This window comes from Colius striatus, chromosome 11, assembly GCF_028858725.1.
Source record: "Colius striatus isolate bColStr4 chromosome 11, bColStr4.1.hap1, whole genome shotgun sequence".
Taxonomy (NCBI): Eukaryota; Metazoa; Chordata; class Aves; order Coliiformes; family Coliidae; genus Colius; species Colius striatus.
In genome coordinates, this window is record NC_084769.1 from 18,790,913 (window position 1) to 18,817,062 (window position 26,150).

General features: G+C 38.7%; 1 protein-coding gene across 2 annotated transcripts in view; it reads right to left on the reverse strand.

Annotated features, from left to right (window-relative positions):
• The window catches only part of RBMS1 (RNA binding motif single stranded interacting protein 1), a 148,563-nt gene extending 128,636 nt beyond the window's left edge, over positions 1-19,927 (reverse strand). For both annotated transcript variants that reach the window (XM_062004677.1, XM_062004676.1), the window contains exon 1: positions 19,591-19,927. In XM_062004677.1, coding sequence (XP_061860661.1) covers positions 19,591-19,665 — 75 coding nt within the window. In that variant the 5' untranslated portion in view covers positions 19,666-19,927. The remainder of the gene's footprint in view (positions 1-19,590) is intronic.
• Between the last annotated feature and the right edge of the window lie 6,223 nt (positions 19,928-26,150).

Consider the following 26,150-nt stretch of genomic DNA (forward strand, 5'->3'; position numbering starts at 1 on the left):
AGTTCCAAGAATGACTATCATGTGAGTACAATGGAGGTCTTTTTAGCAGTATGCTGACATGAAAGAGAAGTTCAGCTATGTTGTTTAATTGTGTGTACTCCAGTGCTAGGCAACTCTCCAAACCTTACTGTAAACATTGTTTAAGGTTCATCCAGATCAGCACGATAATGAAGCTTATGCTTTTTATGCTAAGCTTTAAATGACAATTGCTTTTCTTTATGGTTTTATATTTACCTGTACTGAAGCACAGTTAGAGACATCATACCAAGCTGACCTTTTTCTATTACAGAATGATGAGTTTGTCCTCTAAAGCCCTGGTCTAGTATTCTGTTTACATGGTGTCATTTTCCTGGACAGATAACTGATCTGCTATCTTTTGTTAGCTTGTCTGGAGAACATGTTCATGACAGCCTAACAAATAGCAATATTCCATTAATTTTTTTAAAAGTGCATATTCAGCAAACATGTTGTTGAATATTTTAATGGAGCCAAAAACAGTAGTTCCACAAACTGTACGGTTACTCTGAAAATATCATTCATGTTCTAATAAGTATGTATGCACATAATGTCAAACTGGCATCATTAACTCTAATGTATAATCATTATGAAGTTATTTTTATTAATGTAAAGACATTTTCCACTACAAAAATATACAGTTGAGGACAAAAATATAGGACACAAGTGCTCCTTCAATGGTGAGTTGTTATTAGAAGTGCAAACTGGGTATGTGCAGAAAATTACAAGACAAAGAATACAACATTCCTAAACTTCGGTTCAATGTAAGAAGGAAGTTCATTTATTGTTCAAAGGACATAATTTACAGTCTTCCAAGCTTTATTATATAAGCGCTTCTATATTTTATGCTCACTAGGACAGTGAAATTTCACTGAAGAAACAGCTATTAGATTTCATACAAATGCATAGTCTTCATGTGAAATCCCTTTTTGGGGATGGATACTGCAAGATCTGTTGTTTGAAATTGACTTTTATTTTGCAACGTAACAGAATTACCAGTATTGTATTTCTCCAACCCCAACTACATGTATCTAAAAACATATGCAAAGTTCAACACACCTACATTTTTATCCTTGTGTTTGTCAGGGTCAAGACAATTCAGAGCTATGGTCACGATGGGCAACATACTTCAGACTTGATCTGCAGAGGTCAGATAGAACTTTAAATTCTTAATCACGTGAATAAACCTAACAACAGGAATAGTTCCAAATGTTATTCCCATGATTAAGCATTTTAAGAATTGTGACACAGAGCTGAAGGTTTTTAAAACCAACAAAAAGTTTTAGCAAAATGTAACATCTCACTTTGTTGTAACTGAGGTGTATATGTAGTTCTTTCAACAATGAGAATAATGTGTTGCTTTGTTCATTATCAGGTCTCCAACAAGTCTAACAATATCTCCTTAACTATTGAGATTCCCCTAATAGCCTCTATTAGTCACAGGATATTGAATGTACATTATGCAACAAAGTTTTCAAAAAAGCCTATCTTAAACCCAAGGACTATCACACAAAACACTACTACTACACCGTTTGCTTATACCCTCCTAAGTCCATTTTGTCTCCCATGTTTCACTCAGATATCAAAGCCCTCCATGGCAGTCACACATCTCGTGCAAAGGATTCCAGACCTGTGTGAAGGGCTGCCAGGGTGCTTTAATAATACAAATAGTAACAACTGATAAGCTAAATCCATTACCAAGTACCTTGTAGTCAGTCTATAGCATGCAGTGGCAAACCCAGATTTCAGAGAAAATGTTCCTGACCACCTGCGCTCATGTGAACAGAATCTCAGGTAAAATAACAAATATAAGAAAATCTGCTTTTCCTTTACTAATTATTTTATTTCAAATAAAAATCTCTTCGTGTTTCCCACAAGAATTTGCTCTCTGCAGGTTTGGCTGGATCCTCTGCAATTCTTTATGCTGATCAAAGGAAACAGAGAAGGGTCTCCACAGCTCTGGGAGTTGTTTAGTCAAAATTGTGATCATCACCTTCCCCACTTGGCACAACAATGCTATAGGCAGGCAGGAGTATCATGGGAAGAAGACAAGGTGGATGGAGTCCAGTACTCCCCAATAAACCTGACCAGTATAGGGTTTCAATTTGTACTGGGAATGGATTCAGGAAAAGTGAGTGAAGTTGAAACTACAGTAGATACGTCCTTCCTCAGGACAATACAGGTTGTCTGTACCTCCAAGTACCTGGGCCACTGTGAAAACGGTCAGGTAGTTCTTGTCATGCACACTAATGACCAATTTATTTTTTGTTTTCAGTAAATTTTCCTTTAAATAAAAGACCACTGAAAATGCCTTAGTGGATGCTTCTGTGCAGGAGTCAATAAGAATTTTAGGAGTATTTGCTCCTTCATTGCTGAAACAAGTCTGGAGGTTTTGGAAATTAATTGCTTAAAATCAGAAATCACAAATTTAGTTGGAATGAAGGGGTATGTAAAAAGAAATTTAAAACACATACTTAAAATAATCAAACCTAAAACTCTAACAAATGAACTCAAGAAAAAAAAAACTTATTTCTTAAAGACATATTACTAAAATTAAAAAATAACAGGAACTACAAACATACATATTTAAATGTTTCATATATTTATGCTTCAATACCTGTCTAGAAAAAGAAAACATACATTGTTTACCCAGCATAATGCTCTCTTTTACTAGAAAAATATTTAATTTCAAGCATTTCTAATGTGTAATTTGATTCTTAGTTCTTCACTACATATCAGTCATGGGATACATTCCATAGTTATGAAGTATTACCTTGAGAGATTTCATGCTTCCAAGCACACGGCCAATTTCTGCCCTGGGATGCAAATGTACAATTCTCTTTGAAGTCTGTAAGAGTCACAAAAGTAAAACATGCTACAGACTGCAACTGAGTGTTTTCTGTATTTAGACTGAAATTGTATTCAGTGTTACTTATTTAACTCCATTCCCTTTCCCATTTTAATTGGAGGACTACAAATAAGCAGAGTTGGTCTCTTATGCCAACACTTAGTGTAATTACATTAAATATACGTGTATGCATACGTGATTGTAAATGTGTTTTTTATAAAGTGACTCCAGATTCATTCTTCTGTGTAACAAAACATTTATAAAACTAATACCATTTAATATAAATGGGTTAATATAATCATGATACACACATGCATGTAATTACTTGTGCTTTGCACTACTGCATATCCTAAAAACTTTTCAATTTAAAATTAAAATCAAGATACTCATGGAACTTTAGTACTTAAAATTTTCAAGAAAAGAAACATCAAAAAGAATGCAGAGAAGCATCATCTGTATTCTGCTGAATATTCTGGAGCCCAGTCCCAAATACTGCAGGCAGGCAAAAGGCTCGCTAATAAAGTGAATAAACATTCACTGTGCATTTATTTACCTCTGCTATTACTAGATTTAGTCATATATTTAAAACTATTAAAATTATTAACTAGAGAACAATATAGTTAACGGAGTTTTATTTGACATGAGTTTAGCACATCAAGTCAGCTTAATTAAGTCCTGTCTACAATTGGCTATCTACCAGAAGTATTCTGAAATAACCTCATATGGATGTCTACATCTGTGAACATCTACATAGGCATCTATAATGCTCTATAATTCCAGAAAAGTGTTTTCTTATAAATTTCATTATCTTTTGAAATGTAGACAAGTTCTAAGTCTTGTTAGCATCAATATTCTGCACCTTTGATAGCTTTTACTCTCTAGCATCCCAGTGTGTTTACTGCAGTGTCATCAAACTTCTATATCTTTGTCCTGGCAAGAAGGAGGAACAGAAGCCTTGTCATACATAAAAATTCTATCAGATTAATAGTTTAAAATATAACAACATTCATAAGTAACACCATGAGAAGGCAATCACATTGTAGAATAAGAATGCCTTTTCTTGTTTAGCTGGCTTTGGAAGTGGATTAAGTTGTATTGGACAAAGGTACTCTTATTCAAGAGGAAAGCTCCACTCACTTGAAATTATTTGGGGATCATTATTCCAGAATACCTAATAAATCCTTATACCTGGCCTTCCACCAGTGCTTGCTGTGCTAGGATTGAGCACAGTGTTGCATAGCGGTTACTTCTCAAAGATCCCTACTGTCAGAATAAAGGAACTAGAAGCCAAATACCATTCTTAGAGGATTACTGCATGAGAGATGCAAGATTGAAACTATGCTTCTAAGATTTTATCATTTTTTGAGGGCTAACCTATAACAACCAATGATTACAACAACAAAAAAGAAAAACCAAACACTACAAAAAAAGACATGAAACCTGAAAAAGGATCTTCTCTTGGTCAGAAGTAGTTGTCTTCAGGATGCATACTCAACGTGCAAAATCACTATTTATTGTCAATACTTCTCCATAAAACTAAAGGCTTCTTTTGCACTGTGTTGCTCCACAGAGCGAGATCGTGATAGGAAAATACAAGCTCTGTATTACTCCTTTGTAGTGTCATGATCTCTACCTCCAAAGGCCACAGCACAGTTGAGAGTGATTCTGGCCACATCACAAAAAATATGAATTAAGATATACAAATCATTCTATCTTGGTTATAAGAACTGAAAATACTAATCTCTGGTGATGACTTCAGCACTTGAAACCTGCTTTGGTCCTGCTTTTCCCTCCAAGTGTTTTACTCTAAGCAGAAGATCCATCTCTCCACTCACCAAAGCAGGCTGGAATGCTATTCTAGTGTAAACACCAGATCTAGGATGGATCTTAGCCTCTGACCTGACATCTGAGCAGAACAGTGTGCTTAGACATATCAGTGTTCTGGCATAGTACAAACAGCACAAATGAACAGCTAAAACTTCAATATAAGAAAGCACATCTCTGTATGTGTAAAGTTTAAATACATGAAAATACAGTGCCATAAATTCAAGTTTCACTCTGGCTAATATACTGTAAAATTTCAACTGAAGTCTATTTTCCATGCATACTTTTCTAATTATTTTATATTGAGATGAATGCTTTCTGATTTTTTTTCCCCTCTTAGCCACTTTTGTCAGGAGTAGTGTGTGATACAATGTAGTGATATTCTGTCTATTAAAGTCCATTTAGTCTTTGCTACACTGTATATTTTCTTGAATTCAGATTCATGATAGACCTAGCGGGATTAGAGAATTTCTGAACATATAAAATTTCAAAAAGAACAGCAACATCACGTCATTTGAGTGTATTCAGGATGTCCTTACACTTACTCTAGTTTCAGTGCAATAAGAAAACAGATGTATGATCTACAAGAAATAAAAAGGAATGTCAAAGTCTTCAATTCTGAGGAGTTTACCTCTGTCACTTTATCTACAATATCACTGCTGCCCCAGCTAAGAGGCAAAGATAACTGCCAAATTTGCCCCACAAGCACCTTTTGTCCTCTCATAATCTATATAAAACAAAGCCTTTCCCAGAGGTCTTCCCTGTCTGTTCCCCAAAACTCCCTATTGTTTTTGTAAAAATAACCTTTAATTCTTTCTGAACTTTAGCAGTCCCTAATCTGAGGTCTTGCAGAATACTGCCTTCAGTCTTCTTTTGTTGGAGATGCAACCCCCCACGGATGGCCTGGCAGCTGGAGGAGCCTTCTTGTGCCATGCTCTGGCACATATGCCACAGTCTCTCCACTGAACCATGCTTTTTTTCCTCTCTGCTCTTTTCTCTTCTATTCTTTTCCCTTATCTGTTCTCTACAGCAGTTTTCCTCTTTTTTGCCTCTGTCCAGATTTGTATTTTTCACTTACCTTTTCAATCTCAAGTGACAACACAAGGCTCAAGAGACGAGTATATGGCCAGTTTTCAAGAGCCTTTTTAACCCACCTTTAGACATAAGCTCAATGCTGAGAGGGCAATGAAAACAAAGTGTATCTGTCCCATGGAACCTCCTCCCTTCTGTGCAAATCTACTGTTCCTAACACCAGCTGCTCTAAGTCTCAGTGTGGGAGTGAGGACTAATCACAGAATGGTCAGGGTTGGAAGGGACCTCTAGAGATCATCCAGTCCAACCCCACTGCTAAAGCAGATTCACTTCGATCAGGTTGCACAAGTGTGTACAGGTGGGTTGTGAAAACCTCCAGAGAAAGAGACTCCACACTCTCCCCGGGCAGTCTGTGCCAGGGCTCTCTCATCCTCACAGGAAAGAAGTTTCTCCTCATGTTCAAGTGCAATTCCCTGTGTTCCAGCTTGTGGCCATTACCTCTGCCCTGTTCACTCCATTGTCTCGACACCCACCCTTTAGGTATTTCTAAGCATTTATAAGGTTATAAGGTTCTCTCTCAGTCTTCTCCAAGCTAAACAGCCCCACATATATCAGCCTTTCCTCATAAAAGAGATGCTCCAGTCCTCCAATCATCTGGGTAGCCCTCCGCTGGACTCTTTCTAGAAGTTCCCTATCTCTGTTGAGCTGGGGAGCCCAGAAGGGGGCATAGCACTCAAAATCTGGCCTTAGGGCAGAGTAGAAGGGAACGAGAATCTCCCTTGACCTGCCGACCACACAGGTAGTTTTTCCAAAGGTGTTTCTCACTTCAGTGAACCCATAAAACTACAGAAACCAGACGACTTTGTTGTTACTGATTGGTATCTTGCGACACGCTTTCCTCTTTTCCAGATTTTCTTCCTATCAATTATGAAAAGATTCCCACTAAAACTGTGAAATATTTGTCACTCCCAGACACGGCTTTCAGCTTTCTTCTCCCAGAAATTTCATCTCAGTCTCCTGAGATGCTCCAGTAATTAGGCAAGTCAAAACTGCTCAGACTTCTATACAACCCTTGATACTAGTGACCTTTCTTACCACAGTCTCCAAAGGGTCTCCTGAATTCTGCCTTAAAGTTTTAGGCTGCTATGAGTAATAGTCTGGTATGGTCTGGAGATTTCACAGCTCATTTACATTGGAAAGAGGATGGTGTAATGAAATAAATATGAAAACTAATGCTATAATATTTATTATTTCTTAAGATAAAAGTAAGACTCTGGTGCAGGATTTTTCTGCAAAGACTAGATTTGATGGGCATTTAAATTAGAGAACACATGGAGCTCAATATCAGTTTCAAGAGAAGGATGAAGATCTTAATTTATGTAAAAATGTCACAACTAGTGCCCATTTTGCACATGAATGTCTTCATTATACCCACAGCAACCCAGAATATTTTATAATACACACACATACTTACTTCACCAGATTGCCCAATATCTAAGTTACTTGAAGCACAAGCTACCCTACAGAGTAGACACAACACTGTGAAGAATCCAAGAATAACAATAACTAGTCAGTCAAGGAAATTGAATCAACAGTGAATATTTTCTAACAATTGTTAGGTAAATCTAAACTGAACTTCATATTCAAAACATTTTTTAAATGTGTATATATAATATTAGTGACCACCAGCAGAGCACAGGGATCCACAGCATCCTCGCTGGATGACAGAAGTAACTGGCTGAGGTCAACCCACTTTCCCGTCAATGAAAAAGACAAAATACATTTTGGAAGAAAATGCTCAGATAAATCCCTACTCTTAAAAAGCTGTGCTGCAGAAATGCCAGGAGTTCTGTTGTTCAGCATGTATGCATTTCGAAACTTCATATAAATATCAGCAAAAGAGGAATCATTTATACTAACCTTGACAGAGCTGAATAGAGTGTAAGTAAGCATGGAAAATGACCCTTTATATTTCATATGAGGAAAAACAACAGAAAACTATTTATTATTCATTTGTTCATTGCTCAATTATTCATCTGACATGAAATTCCACTTTCAGTTTTAAAAGAAAGTGGTAGGAGATATAAAATATTCATAGTTGCATTTCTGCCTCTTTTGGGGGCAATACAGCAAAGTAAACTACTGTCATTCATCTTTCATTTTTACCACAGTTTTTTGCTATTTCTCCCAGAAAGACACATGGCTATTTAGAATGTAAGTGTTACATGCTGGATAACACTCCTCCCTAGTCCTAGGCCCTCAACTAAATAAAAGCCCAAGAATAGCCTTTAAAGGAAGAGCAGAAACATTCCCAGTGCACAAGTATCTCAATTTCTTCATAATTCCTACTTTTATAAAAATCTTCACTTTTATTTATGTTCAGATACCAAATCATCGTTAAGGTAAACACTCCATTATAAAGAAGATTATTTGTTTAAAAATATTTTAATTAGGTAATTTCTTTTCTGTGATGATGACTTGGGGCGATAATACTGCTGTCTCTGCAACTTTCTGGCCATGAGGAAGTCATCTTAAGGCCAACTTAGTCCTCTCTTAGGTCCTTAAATATAGATTCTGGCACCTAACAAGAAACCTGATTTTCAAAATTAACAAACCACCATGATCACATTATTTAGTCAGCAGGGTAAAAATGAACAGACATTTTGATGGGTTTTACATGTTTTTCTCATCATCAATCTGCCTGACAACTATAGCTGTGATTTTTTTTAATTGTATTTTTTTTTTTTAATTAAGATCTAATAGAAGCAGCATCTTAAAGATTAACTTCAGGGTCTGGGACCATGAGAGCTTCCTATTATTATACCTGCTATTGAAAATCCTTAGAAAATAGGGGGGAGCGAGTATACAAAAGATGGTGGAAAGAAGTGCTAATAAAAACAGAGCAGGCTAAAGAAGCTGGGTGGGTGGGTTTGAAAGCCCTTCACATATCCATAGCTTCTACAGCTGGTGAACTTACTGTAATTTGGAGAAGTCACTTGAGATACAGCAGAACTGTCAGTGAAGACCAACAGCAACATGCTAATTCTTCCCATTTTGTTTTTTTTTACTAGAAAGTCAGAACATTGCCTTCCTCTGCTTGGAAAGAAACAAGATTTAATTTGGTATTAATTAGTGGTTTATTTAATTTTTAGCCTGTGTCCAAGACAAAAACATATTGACAAATTCAGATTTTACGCAGGAACAAGAAATGTCAGTCTAAAGAAGTTTGGTAAAAGAACATACACGTCTGTCACAATTTACAGCTTAGTTTTGCAGCACTATAATGTTCTGCCAGGAGAAAAACAAATAGACAAACCTAAAACCTTAAATTTTAAGCATCTTAAATAAGATATTTGCAAAAATGAGATATGGGAATTTGCACGATGAAGAGATTATTGAAATATCATTTGCATATCTCCAGAATGCATGTTCTGTTAAACAAAAAGAACTCCCTCTATAACTTTACAAATACTGTATCAAGTTTACAATGTTGAAACATAGAAGGAACAGTAACAGTTACTTCAGAGTGTCTTATACTGATGATAGTTACCAGTGTCTACCTTAAAGTATCACACACTACTTTGGAAAGGATATCTGGAGGTCAGCTGCTCCAACTTCCCGTGAATAACATGTTCAACAAGATCAGGTTGCTCAGGATCTTGTCCAGTTGGGTTCTTACAGTCTCCCAAGAGATTCCAGAACCTCCCTTGGCACCTATTCAGGCGCTTGGCCACCCTTGTGGTGAGAAAAAAAAAAACCCTTCATATTGAATTACATTTCACAACTCGTGTTTGTTGTGTTGCATCCTGTTGCCTATTCCCTTCTATAATAAAAGTACTATATCTGTAGACAAGGGAAAGCAGTGACTGTCATTCTCACTGATTTTAGCAAAGACTTTGATATTACGTCCCACTATATTCTTGGGCCCAAGGTAAAGACATAGTCTGGATGAGGGGACAACTGGATTGGAATAACAGGGTGGTTAGTTTCAGAGAATCACAGTTAACAAGGTTATACACTACCTGGAGGCCAGTGCTCAGTGGAGAAATGTCTGCCTTGGAACTGGTGTGTTTATGTTGGAGAAGTGCAAAGTTCTGCAACTGGGAAGGAAGAGTCCCTTGTTATGATATAGGCTGGGAACTAACTGGCTAGAGAGAAGCTCTGCTGGAAGAGACTTGGGGAGCAGGGAGGGAAGGACTAGGGCAGACAACAAGCCAAGCAGCATGCTCTGGCAATAAGGTATGTCTCCTGGGATGCATTCAGGTAAGAGAAGTGACCATCGCCCCATTTGCTAGACTGCATCTAGAATATTACATGCAGCTTTGGGCCTCCAGTAAAAGAAACAAATTGACAAGTTGGAGCAACTTCAGTGAAAGGGGGTCAAGATAGCTGGGAGCCCATACTCTGTGAAAAGCCAAAGGAGGTGGCTTGTTCAGTCTGGAGAAGAGAAGGCTTTGGTGGAAGTTAATGGCAGCTTTCCGTGTGTAGAATGCAAATCTCCAAGGAGGTTATCAAGGAGAAGAAGACAGGTTCTTACAATAGTGCACGGTGTGAGGATGAGTCAATGAGCATGAGGTGACACAAGAAGAGTTCAGACTGGAAATATGAAAAAAAAAAAAAATCTCACCATGAGGACAGCCAGCATTGGAACAGGTTGTTCAGAGAGGCTGTGCATGTCCATCCTTGGAGGCTTTCAAGACCAGACTGGATAAGGCCCTGAGCAATCTGGTCTGATCTTCTAGATGACCCTGCTCTGAGCAGAAAGTTAGATTATAGAGCTCCTGAAGTCCCTTCCAACCTGAATTACCCTGTGATCCTATCCTAACCTCCAAGAAGTGAGTGGCTCCACTTTGTCTGTACATTCTCATTTGATAGACTCAGACAGCAACTAGGTCTTCCATTAGCCTTCTCGAGGCTAAATAAAGCCTGTTATAGGACTCTGGGATAAACCAGAGAAAATATAAATATTCATCAGAAGGGGGGAAAAAAACCTCACCCAAATACAGATACAGAAAGAATAGAGAGCAACCTGACCATAAGCACTAAGTAGATGGTCCTGTAAAAAGTCCTGAACAGAAAAAACGGTGAATTAGGGACAGGAATTTGGGACCAAGAACAAAGAAACTGCTTCTATTATTCAAGATCCCTATATTCAGGGAAAGTGAAGTTTGACTACTCTGTGTCAACAATTCAGCTACATCAAAGGAACAACTAAGTATCACCATTTTTTCCTTCTCCCTGGAACAATAAGAAACTGAATTTTTGTCTGATTGACTGGATCAAAAGAAGCAAGAGGCATTCGGAAGTCTTTGACCCTGTTAACAGAGATGTTTCCCCCTCCACACTATATCCATGTATAATCCTCACTTTAATATGCAGTTGTCAAAAGCAAATGGTCACTAATTAGAAAAACTATCCTAAGGAAACTAGAAGGTCACAGGCACTACTCACAAAATTGAAAGTTTATATCTTAAACCCTTCTTAAATGTTTTGTTTTGGTTTTTTTTTTCTAGGAGACAGAATGTTTTAGCTAGTACTTTTCCAAATGAGTCACTAACACCCTTGTCTTAATTCTGCAGCTGCTGCTAATTTGAAGTGCCAGCCTTCTCCCCACTTTCCCCAGAATGAAATAAAATATAAATGTTGCACTGTGCTGAAAATGGAAAGTTAGATGTAACACTATGCTACAAGGCCTCTGGAAGTCCCATTTATGCTTGATTCTTTCTTCCCTCCCAGGCCTATACCCAACTTAAGCTCTTTCAGCAACTCATTTCACACTTTCTTCCACACTCATTGGTCCTAAGAATTAAAGACAGACTCAAATAGGTTTTTAACATTTAGTGCATCAACATATAACATAATTTAAAACATTAAAAGAGAAAAAAAAATCATAGTAAAATTATGCTAGCAGTTATCTGCATATATACACAACAGATCCTGGTAACCTGAGAGCTCTGTTGTGTCTTCCTTTGGCTTGGATCTTTTGCCCTTTTGGCCAAGGACATGGAAGAACTCTTATTTAGGAAAGTAAAGCACCAGCATTTTGCTGTACAGAAGAGAAGCCCAAGACAGTGTACTTTTCTTGGCAACAACTTCACTCGTAGCTATGCAAATCTTAAAACTCCATAAGTATCTCATTAGTTGCTCCACTGTAAAAATATATTACAGTTGGGGTTTTTTGGTTTACTTTTCAGCCAGACTGGTTTCTTGATCCAGCTCACTGACTGATCATACGAATACTAGTGCCAGCACCGGGGAAAGGACAGGAATGAGTTGCTGGGGGCAATGGGGAAAGACAAGACTGCCCTTTTTGGCTGCTGTGCATAGTTATGTAAAATTAAGGTGATTATGTAGCTATGGCCTGAGGGATAGAAGAGGTCACAGATACTACTACAGCCTATAAACTGCTATGGAAATTGTGTCAGTGTGTGTTGCCAAGAGACAAGCAAGGGAATTCAGTTCTTAACCTGTAGTAAAATCAACAAAGTGAAGCCCATTTGCCCTTCCTCTCTACAGATCAATACTTTCAATGCTTAAGAGTCACACAGAACATTTTGAGTTGCATTTTGCATTGGCAAATTGGGATTTGGGATGATTCTGAGGCACTTTTCACAGGCCTTACATGTACACTGAGATTTCAGAAGTTTAAATGTATTTTGAAATATTTTCATTAAGTCAGAGCAATTCAGAGTAAATGTATTCTTACCATTTCAGACCATGAACAGAGCACAGTGGCTTCAAAAGCTACCACGAAACAAGGGAACCATGGTACCTGATTATACCCTCGTCCAAGCTCTTTGTCTTCCTCAATTCTGAAATAATGTAATTAAGCTTAGAACTTAATGAAATTACGTTTAAATGCAGATCTCAGTATTTTCAGCTGAGGGAGACCAAGAAAAGGCATGAAATCAGATAATAATTATCACCTATTAGTCACAGTAAATATTACCTGAATCTGTTGTGTGTCTGTGTTTTGACTGAAACAAATTAATCTCAGATAGAACAGATTTTTATCACCATGTTTACCCAAAATTTTTCACTTCTTTAAAGCAGGTGATATTTCAGTAGAAGCAGATTGCTTCTTTTCACCGGCCATTGAACATCTAAACAACAGAACAAAAATGAGTATATAATTTGTGGCATATTTCTAGCTAAATCTGAGCATATATCTTCAAGGGACTGTTTCTAAAACTAAAAACATAATTTCATGAAAGACAATCTATTTTTTAAACCATTGTTATTCACTCTTGATTATGAATACTTGGAAGAAATTGAAATATGTAACTGTACCAACCCATATTTTCCAGTTTATTGCCAAGTTTTTGTTCAAACTTCTTTATTGCTATCAGAAACAAGTGTCCTTCATTGGGGACACTGAATTAGTAGTATCAGGTATCTTTCTGAGTAAGAATGATGCAATTGCTATCAACATTGACAGTTTAAACTCCTGCTTGAACTTTAAAGCATCTTAAATGTTGTGTCTGAGGTGTTTTTTTCACGTATATCCTAAATAGGCATGTTTCTGAAATTTATTTTTGTAGGAAAACATAGATTTAGAAAACAATGCTTTACTACATTGTATTATTCTCCACTGGAAAAATTCGGTAATTTTGCCTATTTTTCCTTTGCTCTTCAACACTAAGTGGAAGCTTAGAAATTTACTCTCAGGAAATTTCATCCTTAAGACTACAGTCTAAAGCTTTATGCTGAAATTAGAAGCAAAGTATTTTGAAGTATAGGGTTCCCTTTACAAATAAGGTTAAGAATCTAAACAGCACGTTCAACTCTGGTTTAAAAGTAATGAGAAAAAACTACAGTCATTACCAAGAGTAACAGTTGAGTTGTGAAAGAAAACAAACTTGAAAGAACTATTTTATTGAAAGAAAGTTAACTTCTCCCCCCACAAACTTATTGCACACCTTTCATGACTACCTTGGGATTCTGTGTTGAAGGTAAAGCTAGAAAATAAACTAGCATGTATAATAAACTAGCACGTATCAGACATATGGTGTCATTCTTACAGCTGTTGCCTACCTACTGGATATCAACTTCATGGATACAATTTTGTGCCTGGTGGGGTTAACAATCAAACACAAAAGGAAAAAAGCACTGAATAAATTTTTCAGTCCTTTTCAAGTCATACCTTGGTTTATCACTTTTCTGTAAACGTCAGGCCCATAAGACTATAAGACTCAGGATCTGACTCACATGTCAGCAATAAAGTTATTACTCAATCAAGGAGAGGGACCAGGATTTTGTTGACATTTGTTAAATGAGGCCAATCACGCAGTATCAAATTAAGCCCCAAGCACAGTGTACTCTAGGAATGAGTTCAGTCTCAAACTTCTAGATACTACAGGGCTGTCTTTTCTACCATTAATGATGTAAGGGAAATATTTTTTACTTTGTCATTTGCAAATTCAGTCTCTACTGCATGTATATTTACACCATCCATCTCTCTAAGGAGGCTGGATTAAGGAAAGAATATTGTTGCTTTTAAAAAACTTTTTATTTTAAAAGATTCCCTAGAAAAAAAACAAAATTGGCACGTATTATGGATGACATTGTTACTTCTCCTTGATTCCAGCCCCCACCACACAATCTGTATGTTGTGCTGCCTAACTTTTGTTCCTCTGAAGATTATTAATATCCCCAAATTAAGCATGCCAAGCATGAATCAAGTTTCTAGTAAATAAAATGTTGCTCATTTGAAATCAAAAGCAAACCTCACATTGACTTCAGTTTGAAGTCTTCAAAATGGTGACGTTGTCAAGTGTTTCTACGTTTTATCTTTATCAGAGTTATTTAGGTAGTGTGTTACTGTACATCACAGTAACAAGAAACATTAAGATATGTCCTTCTTTACTCCCTCAAACAATGCAGTGCTCCCAATATAGAATATTTAGGTTTAAACCTTTCTGAAGTCACTACTATTAACGATCTATCTGGTTACATACTGTTTCTAATGCATATCTACTCACAGGGCTACTCTGACATTACTTCTTAAGAGAGGCCCTGATACAAAATAATTCAAAACTGGAGTAATTCAAGGCAAGAAGGATGAACATTTGCAGAGCTTTGTATGAATGTTGTTCAATCCATTTCTAAAATGTATTTCCAGTTCATAGCAAGCCACTTGAACTAAACTTCATAAGTTAAAAGTAGCTGTAACTGGGACAAGGAGAGAGATGCCCCACACAAAATAAGGTAGCTGGAACAATTACATAGAATAATCACTGTGACCAATGACAAAAAGTCACTGGCCTGTCTGATGGCTGGATGCAAACAGACACTCCTAGTTTTGGACTGGGATGTTTGAAAGAAGATAAAATGCTCTAAAGAACATTTCACTTTTCTGTATTTATATCCCCTGAGATTATTTTATAAAGCATTTTCAAGTTTTTCTTAAAATTGTTCAATTCTACACATCTTGCCTTTCCCCAACGTGGTACACTTTTTGAAGGAATTCTTGGCATAGTTGCACAATAAAATCCCAGCCTGGTTGGAATGGGAGAGAACACATTCAAGACGCTGAGGATCAGGTAATTGCCTGCAGCTAATCTGTGCTTTTTATTAATATTTTTAATGGATTTCTAAGCTAAATCAAGAACCAGAGAGATCACAATTATGGATAATTAATATAACTTTGCACAATAAGAAGTAGGCAAATTGTTTCTATCCAACCTTATAACAACATGCATACTCTGTGTTACTGTAAACTTGTCTTTTACTATGTACAGATTTTTCAGTCACAGTGCATATGGAATAAATCTGACTAAACTGATTAGAAGTACTAATCATCTATGCTGATTAAAATCAGCTCATAAGGTAGTAAAACTTTTTAAAGGGTAATAGATCTGTGCTTGGCACACAATGTGATGAGTAAAGGTATTCATTAGCAGCAAACCATTAGAGGATCCTATCAGTTCTGCTTTAGAAGCATCTAAGCCATGAGTTTATACATCAGACTATTAACTTCATACACTGACACCAAATTGTGTATTGCCTAGTGTCTCACAATAAGAAACTTTCACATCTGCTTTGTTTAACACTGCAGTAAGTTTCCTGTTAACTGATTTCCTATTTACTCTGCCATCAACAGGTTTGGATAAAAATTAAATGTCCTCATTTGAAAGTTCGCTGTCAACAGCCTGAAAATAAGTTTTTGACATGGCAGAATCTGCCTGCTCACTACAAGTTTACATCAATCCACAATCCTGCCTACAAACCTACACAAACTTCTAGAAATATTAGTTCATTTCATAGCTGCCAGGGCACTAATTTTGCATCTACCAAACTATACAGTTGGCAGCCCACTCTAAGGTAATTTAGCAAGAGTCACAAGATTTAATTTCTTCTGGGTTGCTGTGACCTAATACCATGCAAAAGAAAGAGAATTCAAGTATCACATAAATGTTATCTATAACTATTAAATGCCTTCACTTTAAACCATGCTATCTACAGGAAATGTTGCCATTTTCTACTAACTCTCTCTTATACAAAGAACTTTATTATACAGAAACTTAGTAGCAAAATTAGACATAATATTGCATTATTGTCCAAGGAAAAAACAGTAATGCATCTAGATATCACAATTTATTTGTAAATCATTCTGTATTGTGTCCCTGAACTCCATTTGATATTTAGCTAAAGGAAAACTGAAATTCACTCTGATTTCTTACTTTATCAAAGCAAACAGATAGATGGCCTAGAGATGTATATATACAATTATATTTGTTTGTGTGTTCTCTGTTTGGTTAAACGGTACAATACTTTGTCTAGAACAGTCAGATTTTACTCCTGGTCTGAGAGGCATTGAAGTATTAGTAAAACATATACAACGTTAGTTAACATCGTTTTCTAAAATGTTGAAATACAGAATCTCTTTGTGACAAATAAAATATTAAGTAAGGAAATGAAGTACAGTTGAGTTAAAACTTGAAAAGCAATGTTACAGAAATATTGTTAAAGAAAACACCTAAACCTTTAGAAACATCCATGGAACCTCATTTTTTATGCTCTCTGACACACCATACAATGCTGCAATATAGGAAATATCCTAAACCACACACTCATTATAAAACACAAAAACGTAATGGGTATGTCAAATGCATCATTTGCCAGAGTAAAAATTGTGGCACTCAAAAATGCAGAAGGTTTTACAAGCTTCAACTTGAAACCATTTCAAACTGCTTTCACAGGCATAATGATTTTTCACATTAAAAGCCTTACACCTTCTTCCAATGTTTATTTTGTTAATTTCATTTAAGTCCATGGTATCACTGATCTCTTTTGATGCTGAACTCCCTGAGATTAGGGGGAGGGAGGTGCTGAATCACAGCAAATGTTTATATTTCCTCCCAGAATATATAACTGAACCAGCTTGAATCCTTCATGAATAAGATTGGGAAGATCATAACAGACCAATGCAAAATCTGTTTTTAAAATCTAAAACATATTTTGTAGCAATTAAAAGAGCCAACTACACCAACATTTTAACCTGAAGAACCATTACAAATGTATGCAATTTCTAATGGGTATTTTTGAGCTTTGTACAGAAAAATCCCTCTTCAAGCAGTTCCTGTCATCTATTTATCAATGTGCAGTTTATTAGTCAGTAGATTTTCCATTGTAACTTTTAAAAGGATAAGATGGGAAGCAAAACTTCTAGTTTCAAGTCTCAGTGTAACTGTGTACTATTACCCATCAGCAAAGGCAATTCAATTCTATTAAAATTTGTCTTTAATAGAAAACCCCAAGGATTTCTCCAGAATTACTGCAGTAGTTCAGGTACTACTCAACAGTTTGTTTTAGGACACAAAGAATAGAACAGCTGAAAACTACAAATTCAATTGTTTTTTTTCTACATGTTCAGAGAGGATCCACAGTGAGAAGACTGCTTACACTGCTGAATTCTGCACACTTGAATATTGAAACTTAGAGTTACTGGTCCTTTTACCTCCACCAAAGAGACACCATTTCTCTTTTTTCTACTTTTTTTTTTTTAAATAAAATCAAGACCTCTGAAAACAGGAAACTTGCACTGGATCACAGATATTTGATTTCATGTGTGTAGGTCAAACGGCTGTGTGTTCTCAGAGTAATGTAATTTGAGGCTGTATAATTTTATAGCAAAGACTGCAAGATATTTTGAAGATGTCATTGACTGTAATACAAATCAATATTAAATTATCTGTACAGGAAACATTTTCAAAAGCTTTCTCAGAGGATCATGGATTTCTAGGATCACATTCTAATAACTACAGTAAGCTATTACAGTTTATCATCCTCTTCAATTATTTACAGGTCAAAAAAGCTAAGTGACGTTATTTTATATATGTTGTGTTATGTAATTGGTTTGTAACTTACTGTTGCCACACAATATCAGCAAGGTAAAAGTTTCTGAGCAAAGACATTTCTTCATTTGAGAATATTTATATAGTCATACAGCTAAGTGATGCAAAAGGCTGCCCTTCAGGCACTCTACCTTTCTTAGATATAATGCATTAAAATATATATATCTAAACAGTACTAGAGTGATTACTCTGCAGCAGCAGAATATACTATTTAGCCTGATGTTTTTCCACATTTAAGAGATTAGTCATTTCCAATCAGCTAAAGACCTTCATCATATTTCTATCAGTTTCTGTACATATGAAAGCACATTTCAAAGCCTCCTCCTTGCTGACTTGTAAGACGTCTCATGACCATCAAACCAAATTTATTTTTCAGCCAAGCTGTATAAATTACGTTTCACAATATAGTAACACAGAACATCATCAAAAGAAGAGCCTATCAAGTGTGCAGATAAAGAGAAGGGAATTCTTGTCATGTCATTGCCACATAGACAGGACAATTCAATAGCAAAAAAAAAAAAAGAAAAAGCCAGCCCATCACAAAAAACCTTACCACACCTCAGTTATAACCTCTAAAAAAAAAGTTCACACATTGAAGCCTCATATGGGTCTGTTTTGATTTGTGAGGAGTGACACTGGTGGTTGGAGAGGCTTATGCTAAATGTTCCAGACAGCTGATGCAACCACCTCTGCATCTGCCAGTTTGCAGCATGATGCTTCTAGAGCAGTGGGGCTGGCTGCCCTTACAGACTTGAAGGAGAAAGGGGGGTAAAAAAAAACGACGGTGGAGAACCACCACCACCACAAAAAGTACTAACATCAATTTTCCTGCAACAGCTACACAATGTGCACAATATTGACCATCAGGAGCTACACCCTTCATGCATTTTTAATCCAGTGTGTAACTGCGAGGTGGCAGCTCACAAAGGTCCAACTCCACAGACCTCCACACTACCTTCGAGTTCGCGTTTAAGTGGAATTACGGCCATCCCCATCATAGCAATATCCCCCCCCAGCATGTCAAAGCACCCCCGCCCCAGCTGAAAGTGTGGCTACCGAGAGCGGACAGCCTCCGTTTGGGGCCTGCCGGCTAAAGTTTGGGTCGCTTCCCGGCGCTGGAGGAGACTGCGCTAAGCGAGGGCAGTGGGGCCCCGCGGGCTCCACACTGCTCCGCTTTGCAGCGGGATGGCCGAAGACGCGGTTAGGAAGGAGACACGCCGAGAGCCCTGGGGAAGAGGAGGGACCGCCAGCGAGAGGGAAAGAGACAGGTCACACACGGCACAGTCAGGAGCGAGGGGAAAGGGTGGGAGCACGGCGGCCGCGGGCCGTCCGGAGGTTCCCGGGGCGGGGGCGGGCTGGGGGTTCTTTCCTGTCTCCGTCGCCCGGTGCTGTCTAACCGCCTCCCCCGGGCCGTGCCCCGCGCCGCTGAGCCCTCCTCCGGGCTCGGCCCAGAGCAGCCGCCCTGGAGCGAGGCCAGCTCCGACCCGCCGCGCCGCCCGGCGTGCCGTACCCTACCTTCGCCTGCAGATACTGGGGGTAGTAGTAGGTGGTGTACTGGGGGTACATCTGCTGTTTCCACACTTTTCCCATGAAGCTGGAAATGTAGCCTGCAGTGCAGGGATGGGGGGGCACTTTGGGGGGCTCCAGTCGCCTCTCCGTCTCTCTCTCCCTCCTGTCTCTTCTCTCCGGCGGCTGCTGCTCCTCGGCCGAGCCCAGACCCTCCTCCTCCTCCTCCACCCAAAAGCCACAGCGGAGCGGAGGCAGCGGGGGCAGGCACTCTCGCTCTTTCCCGGGGAGTTGCTGCCAAGTCCCCGCCCGGCCACGGCCGGGGCCGAGCGGCAGCGGGCCGGCTGACGGAGCGGCGGCGCGGGGAGCGCTCGGGGCCGGCGCGGCGGCGGTGCCAGGCGGCGGGGCAGGGCTGCCGGAGAGAGGGAGGGAGGAAAGGAGGGAGGGCGGGAGGAGGGAACGGGCGAGGGTCGAGGGGCGGTGCTTAGCCCCGCTCGGCGCCCGCGGTGCGAGTGCCGGGCCCGGCCCGGCAGCGGAGCAGTCGTGCGGGGCAAGGGGAGCTTCTCCGCGGGGGCGGCGAGGGGAGCCGCTCGGCCTCAGGGCGGGGAATTGCTGCGGTGCCCGGCGGGGAGCGGAGCGGAGAGCTTACATGTTCCGGAGGAGGAAAGCTGCAGCGGTCGCATCCGCACAGGGCTCGGCTCTGACCTAATTAGCCGGGTTGTGCTTTGTTACTGCGTTTGCTCTTTGTGCATCCCGTTGCCGTGCAGTAGTGCAGGGCGCAGACTTTAGGAGAGAATCAGATACAATTTTGGAAAAACTATATTTGTGCCATGCGGTAGAAGGTCCATTTGTCTGCTGGGAGCAGAAGAGACTGCAGTGCTAAAATCAGTTTACAGACGGCAACCACAAAACCAGACCAAATTCTCTGTCTGGCCCACCATACATCCTTAAACTTGTACTTTTGCCAGATGTGCTGAGTACACTTCATTCTCAAAGAGGAAATACTCCTGTTCTAGTCGAAAGTAGTTCTAATTCTTTTTCACTTTAATATTTTCTCTCTGAAAGATACTTTCCCAAACATTAAAAACAGGGAGCAGCAGCACATCATAATCCAGTTACTTGTTTTAAAAAAAAAAAGATGTCTCTTTTTCTACCCCCAGGTAAACAGATCCTCAGTATTCCATTTCTTTGTCATGCTAATCACAATCATTTTTATCTTGCAGCACTGTTTTATAAAGAAAACATATATATAAGGTTCACCAAAACTTCTGAGTGTATTAGCATCAGCCAAGCTCAATGTGATAGAAGTGGAAAGATAAAAAACCCTAAGGATTTAGGAGCATCTCAGTACAGTAGCAAAGGCAGTCTTTGTGCAGCCGTGGATCCCTGGCACAGGATGAGCAATGTGAGGTAACTGCAGATATTCTTCCAAATTCCAGCTGAGCAGAGGACAATTACACAAATGACATTGCAGCTCTCCTGGCTAGCCACTGAGGTTGCTTTACAAGTTTTTTCCAGAGAATAAATTTGTATACATTTTATGGTCCTTGCAGATGTAAAGACTAGGTGCACTTTTAGGAGCCAGCTTTTTCTCTAGGAAAGAGGCATGGAAGCATTTGAGTTTTGCTTATATTCAAGGGGGTTTGTTTGGTTTTATTTGAGGGTTGGGCTTTTTTGGGTTTTTTTTTTAACAGACGGCTAGAATGACTGTGAAGAGACAGACAGTGACAGAAACCATATGAGTTAGTAATATTTTTCGTATCTATGATGGTGTGGGAAGGGCAAAAATTGAAGTCAGAGAAAAGTTGAGCAGAACAGAAATATCAGGTATTTGAGGGAGTTAAGAATGTGCATCTGGAAAAACTGAAATGGCCATGGCCAAAATCAGCTGCCTTCTGTGTTGGCGTTTACGCAGTGGAAAAAATGTGCAGGCTGCAGTTATATCTGAAGAATGCAAGGTAATATGGCTCCAGGGTAGTGTATGGTCAGAGGATAATAGAAATGAAGTTTCAGAGTTTCATGGGGAAATATGTTGCTACAGCCCAGATACGTGATGATACTGTTACAGACTGCTTTAGGAACTGCCAAATTGTGGTCTGAAGTTCTTGGTTGAACTACTAAGAATGTGCTGCTGGCCTCTCTTAAGCTGACAGGTTACGGGTGCTAGTAGGCTTAGCTTCTTTCTGAGAAAAACACAAGCCAGAAGAAGAAATAGAATGGTGGCTGTTGGATGGATTTTGAGGGGATTTTCCTCAGAAGACAAGAATGAGACCTGAAAGAAAACACATATTGTACTGGAGACAGCTAGAAATATGAGTGTTTTCCAAGAATCAGTCTTCATGTAAACAGCTACTGTGGTTGTCACAAGTACGTTGTGCAATCATGAATGGGGAGAGAAGCATCCAGAAGAAAAAAAATCTCTAGGAAATGAGACAAATGGAAATGCAGCCTGTATGATTCCAGCATTTACAACTGCAAGAGTTTCCAGCTTAGTTGTGTCAAGTTACTGAGAACGGCTGATGGCTGACAGCGAGACGAGCAGCAACGCACTCTGCCACAACGGCTCCTGAAAGTGATGAAAGAAGAAATCTGGCTAAGAGAGTATTTGATTACAACTGTAACAGCTAAAGCTGATCTCCAAGTTCCTTCCCAGTCTCTCCTTGTACAGAGACTGTTTTCCAAATTAGGTCTTTTGCTCTAATGCTTAATCTCATCTCCAAACATGTGTCACTGGCAATGTAAGGTTGAAACCAATTTGGTTCCATTTTCAAACACAATAGTGTCCAGTTAAAGATCTACTTCGATTGGAATATCTGCTCTAATTTATTTAGCAAAGCTGACATTGCAGAAGGTCAAAATTGACAGGGTTTAATAGTTATCATTGAATTAAAAAAAAATAAGCCTGCAACATAATACTACAAAGTCTTACAGTGCAGCTATCCCAATGGCAAATAATGAGAACTTGCAAATGATGCTCAGCTTTTAATAAAACTAGCTTAGAAAATATAATTATTTTATTGGAATCATTTACATGACCCTCAGTTATAGTAATTTTTTTTCTTTATTAAAGATGGTATTGAAGGTGTTTACAGTATTAAATTAGTGAAGAATTCTTAGCCAAAACCAGTCTTAATTTAGCATCACTTAGAGTAATTTCTGCTTGTAATTTCTTATTTTTAATATATTGATTATTCAGCCAACTTAGTAATATGAATGCAAGTTGTGCAACTTGGACAGGATAGCATTGCAGAAGAAACTTTGAAACAAATGACTAATTTATTAACTTTTCCTACCAGTGGAAATGTTTGGTTTTAATTGCTTATTCTATGCTCGTAGCAAAGGCAAACAAACACTTTTAAATTGAAACTGCTTATGCTATCTGGTGGTACTAACTCCTTCCATCATAACTAAATACTGAGAAAGCTGAACAGGCTTCCGTTATTTACGCACTACACACAGTATAGGATCAAGAAGGAAGGTAAACATTGAATTGTGTTCTGAAGTCTACTAGATACCAAACAGAGCAACAAAAAGGGTTTTTTAATCTTCTTTGAAAGCTGTCTTCCTACACACTGCGGCAGTACAAATGTAGGTACTGCAGCTTTGTGAATATTACACAGTAAGCCATAACTGTGTCCATGGCCAGATTTCACTGGCTACTGATGGAACAATATTAAATTCTACCTTTTTGCTTTATTTCCTTATCATAGTTATAGTCTAACTGGTCAGGACAAATTAAAATATGATGAGAACATGGTTGAGCCGTTGCTACAAAATCCTGAGAAGCACTATATGTGCTGCCACATCAGAGGAGTGTTAGGGCAACTCAGTTAAACCCAATCAATGGTTATCCACTATCTAAGAGTGTTGGGAGAGACCATTTAAGATTTACAGATTAACCTAGACATTATGAGTTCTACCCTAAGGCAGAAAAAGTCAAGTGGAAGGCAGGACAGGAGGGAGATATGCTTAATCCACTCACTCCGGGTACCAAGCAGACTCCTACACTGTGCACCACTCAGGGTCTTTGCACTGGTTTAAGATGAAAGAGACAGGCATATTTATGTTGAAATCATTAGTATTTTGACAGTCAGGACCATTTGAACAAGGATTTTTAAATTATTATTATTATTTTTTCCTGGTTAAAATACTAGCTTCAATCTTGGGAGATCTTTGTCCAATACCAGATCTATCATAGAATGTGGGTGAGAGAGTGAGCAAGTCACTGAATTACCCTGTGCCTTACTTACCCAGTTAGCAAGCTGTGTCAAATATTCACCCTCTTCTGTTCTTTGTCTGCCTTGTGTAGTCAGTCTGTAGGCAATAGGCACCACAATCGTTTGCTAGGAGTCTGCCTAATGTGATCCGCATAAAAGGACTAAAATAAATAGAAGCAGTGGCATCACTAGTGGATGCAGAGAAGCCAGGTATTGCATCTTAATTGACACACAAATGTTAACAAACCAAAGATCTGGTTTATATCTCCAAACACTGTTAGGGCTACAGAAAAGCAACTAGATTTAAGCTTGAAACCAGTAACTCTTTTGCTCTTCCCCTCACCCCCAACACACACTGTTCCAATTACTTGCAAAACCTCCTTGTTGTAATGCCACCCTTAGCCCCATCATATGGCCTTGACTGCTTTGCAACACAAATGAAAGACTCTTCAATTCAGGTCGCTGTAGGCCACACTCTTAAGCACAAAGGCTAAATAAACGCCATTGTTAATGGGCCACCAAGATGAAAAGCATTTGATTGTTTTCATCAATTAAATCCACTCTCTAGATTTAGTGGCTATTAACCCTTTCAGCAAATTCTTAAATATTTATTTCAACAGTGTGGCTACAATTCTGCACTTTTACAGTAGCTCTCCTGGTGTGAAAATGCTGCACTGAAACATTGCTGAATGTGGCATGCCCTTGTTTTTACCCGTACAGCTGAGCCACATACTGCACTGGCTCAGCTGCTCCTGACAGCTGCAGTCAGCGTAATTCACTTTGCAAAATCCACAGGGCTGTATGCTGTTGTAAGATTGTCCAACTCAAGTATTTAACTGGCACTAACATATAGAAATTTAACGTAATACTACATTAGGCTTCCCCTCTCACGAAGTTCCATGTGCACCGGACAATGCTCCCGCTATCAGCAATGGATGTCAACAAAAGATGCAGCCGGACTATTCATGAGAATGGTTGCTCTGTTTGCAGCTAAACATATAGCCGTGAATTTACGTACCCTGATTGCTAGCAATAACCTTCTCTTTGTTTACATAGGTCTGAGAGAATCCATTCCCACATAAGCACTGAATTTTCTGAGTTTTCTGTATTCTGGTTTACCCTAAGATGCTCAGCTAATAAAGATGATTGTATACTAACAACAATTGGGATATTTTCTCCATAAAACATGAGGCATCTATTCTTGGTCCAGCTCTATAGGTCTATTTAACACATGTACATTTTATTTAAAGCGTCTCTTCACTGTCAGCAAAAAACTAGCTGTATTTTAGGAGTATGTTCATCCTAGGGTGGAGATAGTTAAGAATCCAAATTGTATTCATGCATTATTTATCAAAAACGTCCATCTCGTGCAGTTCCTAACTGCCCTCAGTCTCTGTAGCAATACAATCTTCCCTGTGCAAGCAGATGAGCAAGGAAGAGAATAATTATATCTCTATAAAATATTGACCAGCTACAATGCTTTCATTAGGATATTACCTTTCAGTTTTCTCATCTCAGTTTCAGGGCAATATTTGCTATTCCTTCCCATTGTCCACAAACAGATGAGGAAAACAGCAAGCCCAGTCTGCTTTGGCTACAGCATAACAAGAACTCTTGTGAGTGTCCTTTTACCAGCTTGACCAACCACCTGTGGCTGGTCTTGGTCAAATCCAAACCATTAATTTTAAATATTTGTTGATAATTCAGAATGAATATTTTTTTCCCTACCACACAAATAAAAATTAAAAGTTTCATTTACTTAGACACCAAACCTTATTTCTACAAACGTTAGAGACACACTGCACTGTCTTTAGGCATATCTTAAGTGAGTTCTGAGTAAAAGGTGAAGGATACATCCTTCAAGCTTCTATTCTAAAATGCCCCTGAATTTTCCTATTTTTGGAATTAAACTATTTCCAACTTTGAAATGTCAACCTTCCAACCCAAACACAGTTGTATTTTAGACAAGTTTTATAGCTTATGAAATATCTAATGAGTCTTTCTAATGTCTCAAACTCTTTCTACTGCTTCCATCACCCACAGCAATACCTTCAACTGTCCCATCCCCTCTTCATGGTTGTACAGATTAGCTGATTTCATTCAAGTGGTGACTGGCCAGAGGGCTGCTGTCTTGCCAAATGGCCCAGGCTGAACCCCATCTTCTGGACTCTCAAGCAGAACAACAGTTTTCTTGCTTTTTCTCAGCTGCTGATTTTCATGCAACTTTTAAGGCCATTGTTTCTGTGACACCTCTGCTCCACCACCACCTTTGATTGAAATCACCTGAAGGCTTCAGGTGTTATGATGGCATAAGAGACAAGGAGTAGGTGAGTAGCAAAACAATTTCATGCA